The 20,251-nt window shown below is 37.0% G+C and overlaps 1 protein-coding gene across 4 annotated transcripts in view; it reads right to left on the reverse strand.

Moving 5' to 3' along the window:
* Positions 1-20,251, reverse strand: part of NPAS3 (neuronal PAS domain protein 3) — a 613,262-nt gene that overhangs the window by 4,185 nt on the left and 588,826 nt on the right. For all 4 annotated transcript variants that reach the window (XM_017820487.1, XM_017820490.1, XM_017820489.1 and 1 more), the window contains 3 exons: positions 6,078-6,225; positions 2,859-2,974; positions 1-72 (listed from right to left, as the gene is read on the reverse strand). The exon at positions 1-72 is cut by the window's left edge. In XM_017820487.1, the coding sequence (XP_017675976.1) occupies positions 1-72; positions 2,859-2,974; positions 6,078-6,225 (336 nt within the window). The remainder of the gene's footprint in view (positions 73-2,858; positions 2,975-6,077; positions 6,226-20,251) is intronic.

Below are 20,251 nucleotides of genomic sequence, written 5' to 3' on the forward strand. Positions count from 1 at the left end.
TGTCGGATTCAGGGTCTTCACTGTTTTCTGACTGGTTTCCTTTCTCATCTGACTTTGAGTTCTCATTGTCCTCTGGAGCAAAATGAAAGTGAAACAAACCATTAGCAACAGGAACATAATATTATAATTCAAGTGCAGATTTCTACCTACCAATGAGATTTGACTTCCTTTAAACTTTTTTTGGTAAACGGTGTTCTGTTCTGTAGAGCCACACTTTTTTGCAAAGTTGTGTTGGGAGAGTTTTGATCACCATGAGTGTCTCTGGCTTAGGACTGTTCATGCACTAAAAGCCTATGCTATATGGCTGCGCCTTGATTGAGGGTGGCCTTTTAATCTGCTGGCAGGACAAGAATAATTTTGACAACTGTGAGCACAACACTGTTGTAGCCATGCCATCCAAAGAGGTGTCAGTGAACAATCCCATTATCACCATTATGTTCTGGTGATTGTTCTTTCACATTAATGTTCTCCTACAGTGGGCAGGCATCCAGGTATAGCACTATTTACTAACGAAGATTCTAGTTCTCTCATCTCATTTTCCTCTGACCATTGCCACTTTTGAAGTGGCATAGTGTCTCTGGCTTCAGTGGATTTACTGCTGATTTCCTCCCATGTAAGAGGAGAAGGTCATATGTGTATAAATTCAAACGAATAAAGCAGTTAAAACAATTTTGTGTTGTTGCTAGACTGTCTTCTCATATTCTCCTGAAGGGCAACAAATAAAAAAAAATACAGAAAAAAATTCATCCAGTGAATTAAATTCTTGATTGATCCAAATCATCTAAGGACCATTCAAAATATGCCAGCTACAGCACTGAGAAGCTGTCACTCTTCTTGCCTGAATTCATTTAATTATAATTCTAATACTGGTGAGATAAACACTCTAGCTCACTGGACTAGGAGAGCCAAAGCAGCTTTGAGACTGAATACGCTCCATTATCATACTATGTTCAAAAGGGTCACTACAGGCTTCAGGAGACCTTGTCTTTTACAGACCAGCCAGAAATCTTTTGTTGGCTAATAAAAGATGTTTTTCACTCATCAGAGCCAAGTACTACCCTTTTCAATATGCTTGTTTTAGGGGGACAGGAGAAAGGCCAATTTCCCTCTAAAGACTGGTTACTCCTGGAGCCACGTCAATACCAAACTATTTCCCAGAAGTGCTGGAGAAGGTGGGTTTGACAGGAAAGCTGCCTGAGCATTCAGGGCAATGCACTTCACAAGTCATTAAGTGGGACTTTTTCTTGTGTCAGCAGCAGCACAGAGACTGTTCCTTTTGAAAAATAAAAGACACAGAAGCAAAGTAGCAGCCATAAACCCCTAAGTCTCATCCAGCTTTTTGTTCCACCTAGCACTGAATTTCTCCTACAATTTTTTCTTCCTTTTTTTGAATATGCTTTCTTTTAAGACCATGGTTTCTAGCTGGTGAAGAATGAACTTAAGGTAAGGTGGTCTAAAGCTGCACAATATCAGCCTGGGATTTTATAAGAGCTTGAATTGAACTTGTTGGTTTCATCCAAGGTGTTCCAATTTCAGATCCTTTGGCATTTCTATTTATTTCCTTTGCAACAAAGAAGTCCCTGTCTCTTCTGTCTTCCAAGACTCCCAGACATCTCCTGAGATGTAGACATCTGTGCACCTTGGGAACACTCTCTTGCTCTGCATCAACCTTAGAAGTCATGAATACACATGTACTTCTAACCTTCTCACTTGGGGAAACTTCTAGTGCACATGGGAAACACAAACTGTTCTGCACATACATGTCATGTGGCTGGTTAAGAACAAGACAGCGTAAAGGAAGCACTAGGAATGGGTGAAGAGATTCCCAGTGATGGTGGCCAACAAGCCTGCGTGTTGACTTAAACCATCAAACCAATCTGTCAAGGGAGAACAAATAAAAGCAAAAGATGAAAGAGAGCAGCCATATCATAATATAACATTAATGCCTGAGCTTCTTGCTTTTGCTTGATTTAGATCAGCCCAATGCATTTTCTCCAGCCTTTTTTTGGTTGTTATCACAGACACGAGAGAAAAAAAATCATCTATCTATCTATCTATCTATCTATCTATCTATCTATCTATCTATCTATCCATCCATCCATCCATCCATCTTGCAGACTACAGCAGAATAATATCTTCTTGGGCCACAGGATACCATGCTTCTTTGAAGGCCAGATGATCTGTACCTGTGTCTAGGTAACCACTATTAAAACAAATGGAATGTGTGAACCATCTGTTCACTGGACCATCTGTAGGACTCATTTACACATTGAGTTTGATGAGTACACTCAGCTTTTAAAAACAGCTGAAGTCCCAGACTTAAAGAGCTTAGAAATGAGTGCTGGAACCCACACCTTATAATTAAATATACTCTATTAACCCAAGAAAACCCTCAAATATTTCAATCTTCACTGCCCCCTAGTGAGACTCTTCAGGAATGTATTTATACAGGAAAAAGGGTCATAAATATTGTCAGTAGAGACTTCTTTGCAGAATATCTGCTTACTTTGGAAAGAGAAGAACTAGAATCATATTCAACAGTCACAGTCCCAAGTCATAATACCACACAAGGCATAATACCTGTTCATAAGCACAGCTGGAAAATCAAAGATTTATTTTGGTACTATGTAGGCAAGAATGCACGGAGAGAGTAAAAAAAAAAAATTCTGAGGAAATGAAGAAACTGTGGAAATGGCAAGGTCATTAAAAGATTTTTCTAGTGCTTTTCAATTTAATTTTACATGATTTTTTTTTTATAGTGCAACAATACTTGAGAAGTAAAAGGAACCAGAAAGCCAACCACGTGGCTCTCATGATATGAACCTTTCTTAGATATAAAGGCACACCATGTGTATTACCTGAGTTGTCCTTTGAGTCTGATTCAGAGTCAGAGGTCTCTGAGGATTCTGAGGTTTTCTCTGGCAGATGAGGAAGTTGTGCAATATCCATTGGAGTGTCCTTGTACTCTGGGTTACTGAAGAGGAGACAGCAAATATAAACACAAATGGATGATTTGCAGTTTCATGATTTTTCCCTCTTTTCATATCAAAGTTCAGGAAAAAAGAACATAAATAGGAAGAACAGCACAGTAGACACAGAAACATATATTTTTGGCTCCTCAGAGCTTCGCAGCAGGAATTTTATGAAGGTTTATTTTAATACTGCTGTCAAATACTTATATTGACCAGGTACTAAGCCTCGTTTGATTCTAGTGAAGTTTCAGAGCTATCAAAGCATTCTTCCTGAAGTGGGACATCGTGGCTTGTGTGATATCTAGCAGTAAAGTTACACTGTGTAATCATCCAACAACAAAATATCTCAATTTTGATCCCATTACTGTGCCTGGTAGGACAGAGAGGGTGTTTTAACTTTTCCAATCTGTTTCTCTCCCACTGTAATGTCTATTAGACTGTACTGTGTAACAGTATTCTCTATCGACCTCGCCAGAGCCTTTTCAATACCTGCTTTTCTCAACATTCCAGTTTTCCACACTTTAATCAAGCAGACCATACATAAAGTTATTAAGAAGGTGCTCAGTTAGGGCTAGAGAAAGCGACCACTGCTCCAAAGAATCTGGCTAAAAATTAGATTAAAAAGGTTTAATATTTTTTAAACACTGTACGCTGCATCCACATTGTCAAGAAACCAAAAGCAACCACTCTAACTATATGACAGATGCACATGTGCATGTTAAGATGCGTATGCTAGGGATAAAGAACTGTCAACACACCCATTATAATCATATCTTCATCTGCTCATGTGGTGCTCACCTGTGACTTGTTAGCAGTGAACATGACTGCAATCTAAAAAAGCTACATTACCAGAGAAACAGAAAAAAATAATCCTCCTTTTTCTTGGTTTGTACATTTTAAAATGTGTTCCTTTCCTAAATCCATGCGAAGGCAGGAGAACAGACACAGCTAGGCATAAGTGTCATAAGAATGTTAAAAGTAACAAAGTCTTCGATAATTTTTGAATAGGTGAGCATTTCCATGCAGTTCAAATTCCAGTCTGGTGATAAAGCAGAAAATCCGCAGTCCTACATAGACAGCGCTGGGTGTGCCTGACACACTATCACAGTGAGAGTGTGTCCATGTTCAGCCTATTGGAGTATACTGTGAAAATTCACACAGTTCACATTGAAATGACATCTTATGATTATCATCTTTATGGTTTTGTCCTGACAAAGTGACTTTATTCTGTTGCCCCAGGGCAGTCCCCAAATTTGCCCCCTCCAAGCAAAAGATGTTTGAGGGCTTTCACACTGTGAATAACAAGTTGTTAAGACAAGAACAGCATTAATCCTCCCTGTCACTATAATTAGTCTATCCTTTTAGAGACAGCTGAATCATACTTTCTAATGCATGAAAATGTATACAGACCAGTACTCCTGCTAAGAGTAGACCTAATTATGCCTTGATCTGTCATTAAAACATTATTTGGACATTTGGATCTTTTGTGGAATCCAGTACAAGGAGAAATCTAAATTAAAAATACAAATTCACTGAAGATGTTAATCTTCTTCTAACAGACTGGTAATGAAAAACAGCAGAAAAATCAGGTTCTGGGAGAAGACCTGGGGAAGACTGCTATCTGTTTTTGTTAGGTATATTCTGCTTGTAGAGAAAATTATTTTGTGGGATGTTTGTGGACTAAGTTCACCTATTGTCCGGAAAGTGGCAAAGGGGAAAAAGGCAACTGTTCATAACTCTTATGGATCATTTTTACAGCTTAAAGCTGGAAATATGAGAACACTTCTGGACATTTTGAAGCCCTGTTAAGGACTGGGGCAGAGAAACTGTACTTCCAGTTCAGAATTGTGAGCCTTAAGCTGACCCTTGAAATGTTGCGTTCTGCCTCACACTTGCAAAAAAGAGACAAAAAAGTAGCAGGATAAGGATATACTCAGAAAAGTCTGTGCTAAATCGTGTCAGGCCAGAAACACAAGCCCCAGTGAAAACTCCACTGCTGTGGAAGGCTTCCCACAGTACTCCTTCAATGCTCTCCTGCCAGGGGTTGCTTCTGTCTCTTCCCCAAAAGGGGAATCAAAAGCATTTCAACGTGCAAGTTTAGGCAGGCACAGTCTCTTCAGTGCCTGCTGGACTTGGCATAATAAGTCACAGTCTAACCCCTAGACATCACTTTGAACTCTCATGGCATCAAAGGGAATGTAACAAACCATGACAAGCAACTTAAAAGGAGAACAGGCCAGAAAATGACAATTGCATTTCATGACTATCTCAAGGTTTCAAATTTTATTTGTTTGTTTTTTTTCTGCTCCGGAATGAAACAGAAAATCTCCCAATCTTATTGAACATTTTCACAAAACAGAATGTGTTGAAAGGTACTTTCAGATGAGAAAGGTCAAGTTTATAATTCACTGTCCTTCAGTTACAGTTTGTTTTCCCTTGAGCTCAGAAACTAGTCCTTTTAAAATACTTTGGTAAAACAGAATTTCTCAGGGAAAGGCCTTTCATTCAAGACATTTCTACTATTTCTGTTTAAAATAGTTCTAATAGTTTAAAATAGTTTTAAATGCTACTTTTATTTTTAAACCCTATTTTGCATTTTTTAGTGTGAATATTATCTGATGGTTACAGGAACAACAAGGCTTTTTCTCTTGAGAAAGTTCCTCTTTCTGGAGTGAACTGCCAAACGCCTTTTAGAGAGACCTTTTTTTAGCATTCCAGAAGTTTGTTTCCACGCATTTTTAATATTCAAATAAACCAGTGCCAAACACTTCACACTAGATTTTATAACATAACACCTGAAACTTGGTGCGGATAACTTTTATCTTTGAGCACAGGTTGAGTAGATTTCAGGGCAGTGAGGCACACAATAAAATGGTGGAACGTTTATTTCAAAACTAAGGCAGCATAATTCAAGAATATTCCAGTGTACTGAGATATGACAGATGCCTCCATAACTCTCATGAAATACCACTGCTTTTGAGGTGGACTACGTGAAAAGTTCTTACCTTTCTCTAATAGGCTGTTGTTTTCTCCCTAAAACTTTCTTCAACAGAAGCAAGTCATAGGGACAGCAGTTCAAGCAAGAGAAGTGACTAGAAGACCTACCTAAGAAGGTAATTGACCCAGATGATATTCTTCTCACTTGAGTTCTTGGCATTGACAGCTATGGTTGCACTAGACTGTATCCAGATATAACCTCCGTTCTTCTGCATCCAGCGGTAATACTTTGTTACACATTGACCCTTATTCAGCACTGGCGAGAAAATACAAACAAACCATAAGCAAGATATAGTGCACGGTAGGGTAGAACTGAGTGGTAAAATGAGCTTCATTTTACAAAATGCCACAAGTATAAGCACAAGATACTTGGCTTCCTTTAGGTTTAATGCCAGAGAGATGAGAAACAGGATCTGAAGTTCAATATAACTAGCTATATGTTTGCACAAGTTTTTAAAGTATAATTTCACCTGCTTTGGGAAACTCTAGTGGAAGAAGAAAAGTAAAAAACCTACAAATCTCTATAGTTCACAAAATACTTATTGCTGTGTGGACATTTCCAATGCATTCAATGTCAAACTGTAAAAAAAGAAAAGGAAAAAAAAGAGGCAAATTTATATGTGATTTATTCATAGCTCCTAGGTAGACCTCTTTGAGATTCTGGATATTTGAAAGGTTTGGGAAGATACTCTACCCCTGCTGCTTTGATCATTTCTCCTTATTGCAGGCGATATCAACCACTGAACTTATACATCTGTTTCTTTGATCTTGTCAAACAGAATTTACAGTTCTCAGATGAACCAAATCTCCACTGGTCAGTGGGGGAAAAGTCTTTGGAGAATTTACTTTCTACCAGAGCAAAGTAAATCCACCAACAGACTGAGAAAGAGGCCTAAGGGAGGCACAGAATGGCTTGGTTAGAGCCAAAGAGTGACAGCTCTCTCCAATGTTTGAAATATTCTAAGAAACAGAGAAAGAAATAAAAGCAATCAGTAATGTGAAACGGTGCTATTAAATGCTCCCAGCAAGGTGGTTTAAAAATACAGATGTTTAAAGTAATACTTCAGCCAAAATGTTGCCAAGTTGAAACGAATTTGGTTTGTATCTGATTTTTCAGTGTCAGGGGAAGGGGATGAAATGCAAATCTTTCAGTGGAAGGGGGCAGCAGGGTTTTATAAAAATCCTAAACTACATAAAATCCAAGTACTGCTGTTATTGGAGCCCTTTCTCTTCCCTGCACTTCTCGCTACTCTCACAAAACTTTGTGCACTAGAGGGCAGTGTGCATTCACATACACCTTCTGCTTTTGTCATGTCCTTGTCTCCGTCTGCTAAAATGAAAAACCTCTAACTGCTGTAATAAATTTGGCTAAATTAGCTGCTAAATGGTTATCTCAAGTAATATGTATTTGCATTAATCATCTTGCTCTAAACCAGAACAAGCCAGAGTCCTAAAGACGTAGTAAATTCATATTGTCCATTTAATTACGGCTAATAAGTGCTTCATATACAATAGTTTCATGAAGTACATTTTCTTTTTTTTTTATTCTTTTTTTTTTTTTTCTGTAGAGGGAAAAGAAAAAAGTCACTTTGGAAAAGAATAAGTATTTAAGGCAGTTAAAGTTCCTACCATAAATGTGACAAATGACACTTTGGAGCTTTCAAGTTAACCAAATGTCTATACCCCTAATTATACATATGAATGTATCTATATCTAAATCCATGTACAGCAGATATCTACAGAAAAATATAGGCAGCCAAAAACAAAGACAGTGATACAAACGGTGATGTTTTCTTACCTTGGAGGAATCCTCCAATCCCCACTGCAATTTTTCAACTACTAAATGAAAAAATGCAAGTAAATAGTGCAATGTAAAGTGAATGTTAGGTTCAGCTCTTATATAAGCAAATATTTGTAATCTGGATCGTGTTGTTTTTCAGCAACCTGCAGTGAACTAGGTTTGTTTCTAGCAGATATCCATCTTTTGCTAAATTTTTACTTTTATATTTTAAACTTTAAATATTCTACTGTGATAATTCATTGGCTTCAAGACCTCATTATACAGCAGAATAAAGATAAAAAAGAACAACTGCCTACCCAGCATTTCTGTCAAACCACTTTAGAAAACAATCTCACATAAATTAGTCCAACTTTATCAGTTATGAAGAATACGGGAAGTATTGCTGTAAATTTTGATTATGGTAGACATTTCCATTTCAATAAAATAGGACATTCAAAATACTCTGCTTACAGCTGAGTGTAAAATTGATACACACACAAATGTGGAGTGATATTTTCTGTTTTGTGGAATCCCGACCATCCAGAGTTGTGTGCAGAAACTAGTAAAATCTATCTGTACTTGTATCTACTAAATATAAAGTTGTTTTTGTTGGAACAGTTTTATCTGGTGAGGTTAACATGCTATACAAATGCCAAAGGACAACTGCCCACCTACACATTTGAAAGTCAAGGTACTAGGCGAGTCACTAGCCAGTGACCGAAGAGCACACTGCAGTTCTGCATAGTGATAGCTATAAGGACTCAGAATCTCCAGCTCTTTCGGTCATCCTAGACAAGTCCTTCAGCCTTCAGTACCTTCTATATTGGTTGCTGCACCACTGGAAAAGTCTGTCATGACCTGAAACGAGCACTCATTTCAGAACTACAGAAAAGAGAAGGTGCTTGCTTTTTCAAGACTGAGAATTCAGCGCATCAGAGCTATATACAAACCATCTACACTTAGAATCTGGGCTCCCAAATTACTGTACATCCAAATAATGTAGGAAATACTGTATTACAAATGAGCTTTCCATGAAGTTCATCTACCTGCAAATTCCCATTCTCTCTTTGGCCAGCTCAGATATATTACCAGATACGCAGGATTTTCCTTTCTGCATCTGTCTAAAACACATTTCATATAAGATATTTGTGGACCAAGCTCTGAAGGAGGTCCCATAATTTAATATAAAAATTCTCTCTGTAAAGAGATTCTCTGGCAGGCCAGCTGTGCTGTGCTGCTAAATCTGGTTCTTATGTCCTTTGAGAGCGTACAAGGCACCCCTAAGTCAGTTCTGAAAGCTCATAGTATACCTTGGGAAGAAATTTCTCAATGTGATGAAAGAAAAAAAATGAAGAAAACTATAAATGTTTTCTAATTTACAGTATTTTTTACGTTCTGGCATGGCCAAACTGCAACTTAGAATTTAGATGAGAATTTTGAGAAAAAAGGCAATTAGAAGGACAAATCAGGCAGGAAAATCTATCTGGTTTGATAACTTAGAGGTGTTACTGAGTAAAGCCAAGCTTCATTTTGAGGATCTTCAGTTTGCAGATACAGATAATCCATTAATAAAGCTACTGATTTTGAGAAGAAATGAAAAAGAAATCATTAGGCTACCCTAAGCTTTGCTTGTGAAGTTATGTTTTGTAATTAGCAACAGACCGCACATTTCAGTTTGGCATAAAGTTCTGAAAATGTAGTGCCTTGTAGATCACATCCTGAATATATTCAGACAAATCCTTCACAGAGCAATGCAAATAATTTTATATTCCTATTTGTATTATACATGGAGTACCCAGTCTGGCAGACAATGCAGTACTGGGAAAAGTGAGACTTCTGACCACATTGTTGGGATGGGTCATGTGACTGAATTTACATGGGATTATGCAGGACTGGGTTATATAATTTTATATATGTATGTATGTGTGTGTATCTCTCTCTCTCTCTCTCTTTCTCTCCCTACCTACCTATCTATCTAAACTTGTTAGTCAAAGGGACTAACTGGGTGTTAGTGTTTTAAAACTGATGACCTTTACGTTAACTGCACAGATATATTCCCTAAAATGGTGGATGCTAAACTTAACTAAAATTTGCTGAAGTGTTACCTAGTTACTCAATTTGAGTTCAGTGGTTAGCATGCAAGAAGTACACAGTATGTCGTACTAAGAACTAAAAAAAAAAAATCTCACTTATTTCTCAAAGTATATATTGCTGTGTACACAGTTCCCAACAGAGGGATTTCAGTTTTCCTTGGTAGCTTTGCGCACAGCAATAATCTTGTAGCAGTGGAATGAAGGAGGGGGGAAAAGAAGAAACAGTCAGTGTTTTTTGCAGGAACCTATTTCTGTTAAAAAATCAAAATAAATCAGTACAAGTTTGTCTTCAGAAATATGGTTACAAAAAGAAAAAGAACATAGTTTCTTCCTGTAAGGCTGTTCTGAGAAATCAAAGCCAAAGCTTCTAAATAGTGAGTTGTGTTTTAAAAGAAGGAAGTAGCTTAATTCAGTTTGAAGAGGAGATGAAGAAATTGTGTATCAAAAGCAGTCTTTTAGCAAAGTCTCTTACAAAAGGACATTTTACTCGTGTGCATATGCATTTAAAAGCTACACTATATTGCGTATTCAGGTAAGTATTGAGTAAATAGGAAATGATGAGATCATCTTACATATTCACACAGCTTCACAAAGAGGCTCTTTATAATTGGTGAAAATATTGAGGTTACATCTGGTGTGCTATTCACTCTTCTCCTTGAAATACCTTTATCAATGACTGGATGGTATTGATACTGAATTTCTTTCCTGATAAACTTATAAGAATATTTTTAATTTACTGCGTGTGGATGAAAATGCCATACTTAATACCACAGTCGGATACTTAGCTGCAGCCACAAGTACTCTTTCTACATTCACAAAACTGGCAGATGAAACATGAAAAGGAATACTGACTCTTTAATCTCTACTTCTCCACCTAAGGCCCAAGGCAAGCTGACAGGGTAACTTCGTTCTGGAAACAGAGGGATTTTTATTTTTTTAGTTCTGGATTACTTTTTCTTCTGCTTTTGAAAACTGTGGGCTATAGGGGAATGAACCTGGCATAGACTTAAAACAAGAACAAGTTTCTTTATCTGAAAAGTTACAGTCCTTGATGCTTACAGGAAGGTCATTTTCAAAACCCTCAGGAAAATAGCATCACAGTCAGAAAGAGTGCATTAAGTGCCTTATTTGCTTGTAACAGAGACAGTTTTCCATTTATAACAGCTCCAAGGATCAAGTGAGTCTTTGATGTTGTAAGGACTTTTCTATAGATTTTGCAATTAGTGAGATAGATGTTTTAAATAGTAGGTATCCACAAATTGGATTTTAGTAATGAAAAATATTTAGCAATGTTAAATGATGCTTGTTACTTAAACAGAATTAGGAGCTAGATGATATTAAACTTGTAGACATTTGGTGAGCAATTGTGTTCCATTTATATAATTCTCCACAAACACTTTGATTTCAGATCTGCTACACAGGATGGGGTGAGGAGGTGGGGATATAAGCCAGGACAGTGTGCAAATGCACTCTCTACCCACTGGGCCAAAAGTATGGCCTTCACAGCAGATTACTTGGTCAAGAATATCATCTTTGCATCACAAGTCCCCGGGGCTCATACTTCTCTGCCTCTCCTCACTGCATGCGCTTGCTTACCAGCCCTGTGTGACTTACTGTATCTCAACAGAGCTCTTTAAAGGAAAATAGAAAGATAGTAACTGTTTAGAAAAAAATACTAGTTTTGTGAGGCTTTAGAAAGCTGCATTTTACTCACAGTGTATGACAGGAGAAAGACCTGAGTAATGGACAGAGAATATCTTTTATGTAGGAGAGGGTAGAATGCAGTCTATTGTGTCAATACCACTGTCTGAGATTTGGCTGCTACGGTGATATGAATATCAGACAGTAATAATTGCTGGTTTATAAACATAAATTAATCTTTTCCTAAGTCAAGCAGGAAATAGCAGATCAGGTTCATGAAAGAAAACTGTACCTTACTGATATACAAACTCCCACATAACTTCTTCATTCACTTGGGATAATTCTTTTAAGCATATACAGTCACTCTAAAAATGCCTAGTATGGCAAATGATTCATTGTTCACTTCTGCAGTATGAAATACTGTTTAATCTTCCAGTATAGGAATGTTACATACATAAATACCTGCTAAATTAGACAAAATTAAGTCTCAAAAATCCTGCAGAAGAAAATAAGGAGCCTCAATCAAGCATTTTGAAAAAACTGAAACCTTAAGAATCTTTAAAAAACAAGAAATATCTTTCCTGCCTCACTTTATAGAAAAGCAAATGTTAAAAGTGGCCTGAGTCAAACTGTTAAAACATGTGCATTCATATTAGGCTCGAAGTTTGTAACTTGCCAAGTGAGGAAAGTGAGGAAAGCCTTGCATGCTGCATGTCTAGCTAGGGAAGACAACCAAGTAAATTGTGAAAATAGTTTGGAAAAACATCTGTGGATTTTGTGACCTATCCTAATCCCTGGACATTGATACTCCAGCACTCTGAAATTTCCTAGCTTCTGCTAGACGTTCTACATTCATTTGATTACAAATTATGTCAGATAAAGATCAGGAAGATTTTTTTTTTAAAATCAATACTATGTTACCAGTTTATATGACATCAGTCCACAACCACAATGCAAATTTATTAAAACCCAGCAAAACCACACAAAAAAGTATTTCCCACCACTAATGAAAAATAATCATCTCCTACTTGAACAACAGAGACTCTTTTATTCCCCTCTTCTTTCACTATGGTTATAACATACCATTTGCCCATGGCCCATCATTTAAAATGACAATTTTATAATTATACCTAACCATCCTACCATTCTAGGTAGGATGTTTATTTCAAAACATTATGTAGGTATTGATCAAATGCAATGGCAGAATTATAATATATAATTTGATGTATCACTAGATGCATTATGCAATGGAAGCTTATGGCATGCATATGAGAAAACTTTTCAGTTGTTTCTGTAGATGAAGTTGATGCAAATAAACTAACTATATAAGACAATTTTATGATGAAAAATGAACAGTAGATTTTTCTATCTAGGATTTTCTAGGTTTTCTTCTTTCTTTCTAAACTTTTTCTTTCCCTCATAATTTGTCTCTCTCCCCATGACTTCAATCCTGCCATAAAGTGATTTCCTTCTGCTAATATTGAAACGGTCATTTAGAACCCCAAGCCCACTTTGAACACCAACTTCAGACAGAACTTCCATTATCATTAATGAACTCTCTGTTCAAACCGTAGGGGAAAATGAAATCCCAGATCCAAATTATGCCCTTAGCTAGTAAAACTCAACATCAGAGGAGAAATTTGGCCCTGCTTGCTCAAGAAACTTAAATCTGTCCTCCATCTCTCCACTAACATTACTGTCCATCATATGACAACCTGTGTAAGATTAATGACTTTAGAATATAACCCTTTCCATGCCAAACATATCGGCAGGCTATACATAACAATATCTCCTACAAATAGGAAAAGAGATGGAAGATTCACAGAAGCACGTTGGCAGCAATATTAATTTTATTTTTTAATTACTTAGGCTAAAGATGGTCTTTTTCAAGGTACAGGATCCCTGTGAACATGCTTTCATTTCTGGGGTAAGAGTCCCTCTTTAGGTGCTTGGGTTGAGTGAAATGAGTGATTTCCTCAGCCTAATCTCTAGACTAATCTCACAGCACATGGTGGCGTGGCACAACTGAATGTTCTAACACCCTCTAACCATCACAAAGATTCATTACCATCTCACATCTAGCAGTAAACGACATTAGACATTTTTGAAGCATACTGTCCCTTTATACCAGATGACTTGTAAAAAGTAAAGAAAAGGAAACAAAAGAAATCTTTCCATCTTTCTCCACAAGCCTTAAAAAGATAGCTTAGCATTAACAAAACCCCCCAAAACACAACCTTCTAAAATAAAAACAAAAGAACTTCAGATCTCAGAAGCAATACTTAGCAGTCCGTGGACATTCTGGACAAAGGCTTCAGGTGCTTGGCAGGGCATTTCCCAAAGCCCACTGAGCCAAAAGTGCCACAGCAGCATACTTTATAAGCTATCAGCCATCAAAACCAACCTGGACCCACCACTGGCCACATGACTTACAGATGGCAAAGCCAAAGGTGATTTATGCAGGTTCTTTCAAAGTGCTGATAAGACTTATTGCCACACTGTCACACATTTGATATATGCTACACAATTTACTAATACTAATTTCATATCCTTCCTGCTTTTAAAACTGTCTCCCTCAAAGACACAGAGTTAACTGCCCAGACCTTTGAAAGAGAAGAAAAAAAGCCCACAGCACAAACGTGTTTCTGAAGCCCTGGAAAGATCTGCAACAGTTTCATCATACCTTCACATGGTGACATTTTAGGATATTTAGGGGTAGCCTTCTAAGCTACAAAATCCTTAATCCATCCTTAGATTTTCAATGGAACAACACACTTACTGATTTAGACTACAAGGTGATGGACAATTCTGGTCTCAGTAATCTTGGAGCAAACCTCAGCCATGAAGGTAAAAAGTATGTGACTGAAGTAGTTTTCTCCTTCTTTTTTAAAATGGCATGCATATACATCCAGTAGCAAAAAGTCAGCACAGAACTAGTTTAGTGGATAAACTGAAGATGAAGCTGCTGGAGGTGTATAATAAAATCCTTTATTCCCATGGCTTTGCAATTTAACATGTGCTTCTGCAATGTATCACAAAAATAATACCAAAGTATAGATTCATCTTTGGGGTCAGAAATTTTGAGCACAAAGAGACTTTAAAAAATAAAGAAAATTATTAACGGAGTAACTGGGAAACCAAGAGGTTATGAGCAGAAGCCAGAGCTCAATCTTCACTCTATAAGCCTTTACTGCAGTAGCTGTACTTATACAGCTGGTATTACATACACTTTTAAAGCAAAAAATAGGAGAAGAGTGTAGTTGCAAATTTCAACTGACTATGAACTATGGAAGACTTACAATCAAAAGCCTACAAACTGCAAATGTAAGCGTACTAAATCAGTATTGCATTAGATTTAATTTGAAGATGAAATAACATCAGGAATTAAGTTAAAGGGTTATTGATGCAAACTATATCTGAGGCATCTTGCAAAATAACTGTATATATTGCTAAGCTACAGAAGCCAAAATTCTACAATTAGGTTCAGCAGCTAATGATTTAAATAGCTTAAAGATTTGGCTTTGTAGAGTTTTCTGGTTTGTTTACTATCCAAAAGATCTGATGCTTCTGGTAAACTTGTATCTACTTTACATACAGAAAACGTGTTCAAGAGCACAAAACCTGCATGTGAAAAACTGAGGCACAAAATTTCACAAAGATTAGAAATTTATTGGGATTGAAAATGATATCTGAATATTTATACGGATAATTAGAACACCAAATATTACAATAGTAATAATCATCCTCCACAAACAGAAATGTAAGCAATGGTATAAATGCTCATCTTTCAAGGAATGAATCAGCCATGAGTTAATAGCGTATTACAGAGAAAACAAGGGTGCAAGGTGTGCCTAATTGCATGCTGCAGAGTGTTTTTCCCTTTCTTTAAAGTACCTTTGGCTTTGGTCCTTTTAGTACCTTCGGCTTTGGTCAGAATGCAGACAAAGAAATAAAGCTAGACAGACCAACATCTTGGATAACCCAAAAAAGCATTTGTGGGAGCAGATACAACATCTGCAGGATTTCAGGGCATGGCTAAAAGACAAGACATGTACACATGCTTGCATAGGTACACATCTCTTAAGATTCATTAGGACTGAAAAACGAACACTAGACATGTGCTAAAACCAAAGTCCATGATCCTTTTCCTCCTTGTATGAATAAAAAATGTTTTCTTTACATGCTTCCATTTCTTCCAGTTTGTTATCTCCTGTTCCCTCATCTTGCTCTATCATCACTGTTTCCAGTCAAAAGGACTTAAGGACGCCAGTGTCCAACAGAAATTTTTGCTGACCCATACTACAGACAGAGAGAAAGACTGTGCAGGCGGTCAGATCAGCACTTCCGCAATACTTCGAAAACAACATACACTAGGCTGTCATCAGGATGCTGGGAGGACTTTGTTTAAGAAATAGCTAAACCCCTGACATTCTATCAGCCTAATTTAGAATCAATCTTGCTTTTTAGTGATGATAATAAACTTGTACAAACACGAGATTCATTTGTATATTTTAGCATTTTATTTTGGTTCCAGAATGTAAAACCTGACATTGGAATCAGTTTGATTTTTTTGGTTATTGAAGATATTAAGCACTACAAGAGCATTGAAATTTCGATCTGATTAGGATAAAAATTCCTCAGGATCAAAACACTTCTTTTTTTCCCCCTACAGTTTTATTAATTGTGAGCTACTTGACATTGCAGAGTTATTCCACAGCATGATAGCAAAATATGTGAAGTATTTTACTGTTAGAAATTATCAACTCATTCTATTTGTTTTTCATGTGTTTGAGGTTATTAAGAGAATAAAAAATTATAACTCATGTGCATAAGTTAAAAGGGTTGGTTCAACTACAGCTGGTAGGCTAAACCACTAAGCAATATTTTGTATAGCAATATAATTTTTCTACTGAACATACATAAAGGAAATCATGAATATATAACTGATTTAAAAGCAGACTGAGGGGATAATATTCCTTGAAAAATAGAGGAGCCATTAAAAAGGTGAATGTGGAATAGTTGATTTTCGGAAAGACTGGATTATTCTAACCACTGGAAACCAGATAAAGTAGATCAGAGGGATTGCTACCAAACATACTCATCAGAGACCTTTGCTTTATGGGAAATAAACTGCCCTGGCTCACTGTTCCTGAGGAATTGTATTTCTTATAGCTGTAAATCAAATCCTGAAGAAAGAGGATGATATTTTCTAAGCAATAGCTGAGGACAACAGTATCTTTCTTGTCAGTGCAAGGTTTCTGAATTTAGACCTCAATTAGTATTCCAAAATGAAAAAGTACATATTTTATACCAATACCAATTGGTATATACTGGTGACAGTGTTCTTACAAGCAAAATATTAATTTTGAGATGGTGCCACATTATCCTATATTTGCCTAAAAATATGTATACGGTTGTCTTCAGAGGTCTTGACTTCTATCCTTCCTTGCTGCTTTCTTAATGACCTTAATTGAACAGTAACATCAAGTACTTGGTGTTCAATGAAGACCATTACATTTTTCCAATTAAATGGAAGATGTATACTCCAATGGCATATGACATTCACTCATTTTAACATGAAATGTACTCCTTAAAAAGGCCTGTTACAGACCCCTGAATGCTAACAGTGTCAACAAAGGGAAGCACATATACACACTATTGTACTCCAGAGAGCAGCATCAATTGACCTTGCTGAGTTCTACAGACAGTGCTAAGACCTGATATAACAATAATTTTATTAGTCTGCTTGATTTCTGATATTTATTTGACATCAAATGTAGCCTGCTAGCTTTAAGATCAGAGATATTTGTCATTGATATTTGTCAGGGATATTGAAGTCATTGGAGCAAGGGCAGTTCTACTCATGCAGGGACTCATGGCTTGGTGAAAGTGTATGAACTGCCCTATGCTTGACAGAATTTAGTCCTGCAATGCTTCTATGCAGAGGTAAGTAAATAGAGAGGATCCTACAACTTTCCCCATTGTTACAAGTGATAAAGTAGAACAAGGGGCATGAGGAGTCCTTCTAGGATGCTAGTTCTAGATGCATAACATTAATGCATGAAACATAAAACATTCAATTTTAACTCTTTCACACATCCTAATAAAGACCTCTGTTACACAGAGAGAGGGTTAGAGACTGTATCTGAGCCAGGGTACAGCCAGACCTGTAATTTTTGAGGGTTTGGATTCAAACACAAGTTGTTGCATCTTAGCCAGTTTCTGTGTGTTAGTTGAGCCAATGGGTGGTCCATGGTGCTGGCTGGTGTACTGGCTGTTAGAAGAGAGAACATTTTAACTATAATCTCTGTGAGAGAGACTTGATTTATGGTAAGTGATATCTGTCATGATTCTACCAGCAATTTATTTGACAGCGAAGATGAACAAACGAGAAGTTTCCTAAACTTCTGAAACCACAAAGCATTACAAAATGAGAAACAGATTGATAAGGTAGAATTGTAACACCAAAAAATTGGTGGAGAGATTTGTGAAAAAGCATGATCATTCAAAGTTTAAATGAAACAAGATAGAAAAACAGCCATAAACTTTTTATCTCTATTTGGAAAAAACTGATGTTTCAATAGCTTGTGGTATCATGCCACATATTATTATGTTGCTATAAATGCAGGCATACGTACAGTTAGAGTATGAATGTTGTTTTATTAATTCACAAGAGCATATAACTAACATAAATCTTGACCCCACTGAACATAATGGAATTTTTCACCCAGGTCAGAATTTTAGTCCATAAAAAATTGCTTTTTTAGGGCATAATCCCCATGTACGTTGAAGCTAATGAAAGCTTTTCCACTGACCATATCTGCTCTTTCATTAGGGCAGTAGTTCCCTTACAAAAGACTGCTATAGTCTTGCAGACCTTCTTCACCATTATACTTGTTATGGTCGCATTCCTGAAACTGCCTTTGTCTTCTTTTATCTGAGATAGATTTAACAAGGCCTGTTTTTCAAAGTTTCTAATGGGCTGCTATGATCCGAAGCCATCAACAGCCTTCTTGATTTTTTTCTCTGCAATTTTGTGCAACATTTTCTTCTTTGCTTGTTTTCCTCTTTGATGTCTTTGAATATCCTGGATGAGACAGCAGGATGTAGTGGTCTTACTTTTTCCTTATTTTTTTGTGATATGTTGTCAGTGAATAGGCAGAGTAGCAGTTTTATTTGTGTTTATTTTTACCTTTAAATCTACCATTGCAATTTGGATTTCTTCTTGTTTTAATAATTAAAAATTATTTTATCCCTGGTAAAAATGAACCAAGATGTTTAGTTGCATTCTGCAGTCCTCCATCAAACACACCCTTTACAGTCTGCTGGTCTCCCAAGTCCTGCTTCTCTTTTCCACTAGTGCTTCCTAACCATTACTTTAGTTTCCAGCTCCTCTTTAAAATATTGAATAATATTGCTTTTTTTTGGTTCGTTTGGTTTTTTTCCATTGTGATCTCAAGCAATTATTTCCTGTATTGTACTGCAAATATCTCGTGCTGTCTGTTTCAAGGAACTGTGGTTCTGCTGAGTTTTACCTTGTACAGCCAGTTTGCGAATTTTAGCTCTAATTTTAATTTTTACTAGACCAGGAGAATTTTCTCCTTCTAGTTTAGTTTGAACTTGATTTTTTAGGATCGACAAGTTGATATGAAGTGTTTTGGGGTTTTAGGATTTCTTTCTCTTAGTTTTTAGACACTGCCTTTTAAATGCTAGAAAATTGAACACCTCTCTGGGCAAAGATATGAACAACTTCAGCTTTTGCAGGATTATAGTGGGCAGGTGTGCTTCCTCAGTTATTCCCAAGACTAATTTAAACTTGAAGATCTTTCATACCGAGCATGAGCTTCAACATGAAAAGACAAATGCAAAGTCCTGTATCTGAGATGGACTGACTTCTTGCAATGTTACAGGCTCAGAACTGACTGGTTGAGTTGTTGCTTTGTGGAAAGGGACAAGGGCGTCCTGGTGGACAGTATGCTAAAAGCATGAATGAGCAGGGCTGTACTAAAAAGTGTATAGCCAGAAGAGCACGGAAAGTCATTATCCCCCTTTACTCTTTAGATTGCATCTGGAATCTAATTTTAGGCTCCTACCACAGGAAATATAGTGATAAACTTCAGAAAGTTCAGTAGAGGTCTGCCAAGATACCCAGGGGCTGGTGTACTTGCCCTGTGAGGAACGGCTGTGGAACCAGGCTTGTTCAGCCTGAAGAAGAGGTGACTTCAATGGAACCCAGCAGCATACCTGCAAGAAGGCTACTGCAAAGATGGAGCCATGAGCTGCACAATCAAAACAGGGAAGTTCCAGCTGGATAGAACGAAAAAAACCCACTGTGAAGATAACTTAACCCCTATTAAGATATTGCAACAGGAAACTCAGAGAAGTTGTGGAAAGTCTGACCTTAGGGTTTTTCAACATCAATGAGAAAGTGATAAAAATTTGCTTTGAATCAGTGTTGATCCACTTTTGAGCATGAGGTGGGACTAGATATTACCCCAGAGTTCCTTCCAACCTAGATGATTGTATGAACATCTTGTTCCTATAAACCAAGAGAACTACTGCACATAAAGGATGTAACTAGCCTTGTCTATTCAAAAAAAAGATTAGCCAACGAAGAATAATTATGCTATAACCATACAGCCAAGTTCGGAACTCCACTGTACTGGATATTCAGTGGGAGAAAGTCCTTGTGTTTACAAAGCTTGCAATTCAATCAGCTAAACTGGACACAGAGAGCATGAACACAGTAAGGTGAAGTGATTTTTTAG

This window comes from Lepidothrix coronata, unplaced genomic scaffold (genome assembly GCF_001604755.1).
Source record: "Lepidothrix coronata isolate B3197 unplaced genomic scaffold, Lepidothrix_coronata-1.0 Scaffold83, whole genome shotgun sequence".
In the NCBI taxonomy this organism is placed as follows: domain Eukaryota; kingdom Metazoa; phylum Chordata; class Aves; order Passeriformes; family Pipridae; genus Lepidothrix; species Lepidothrix coronata.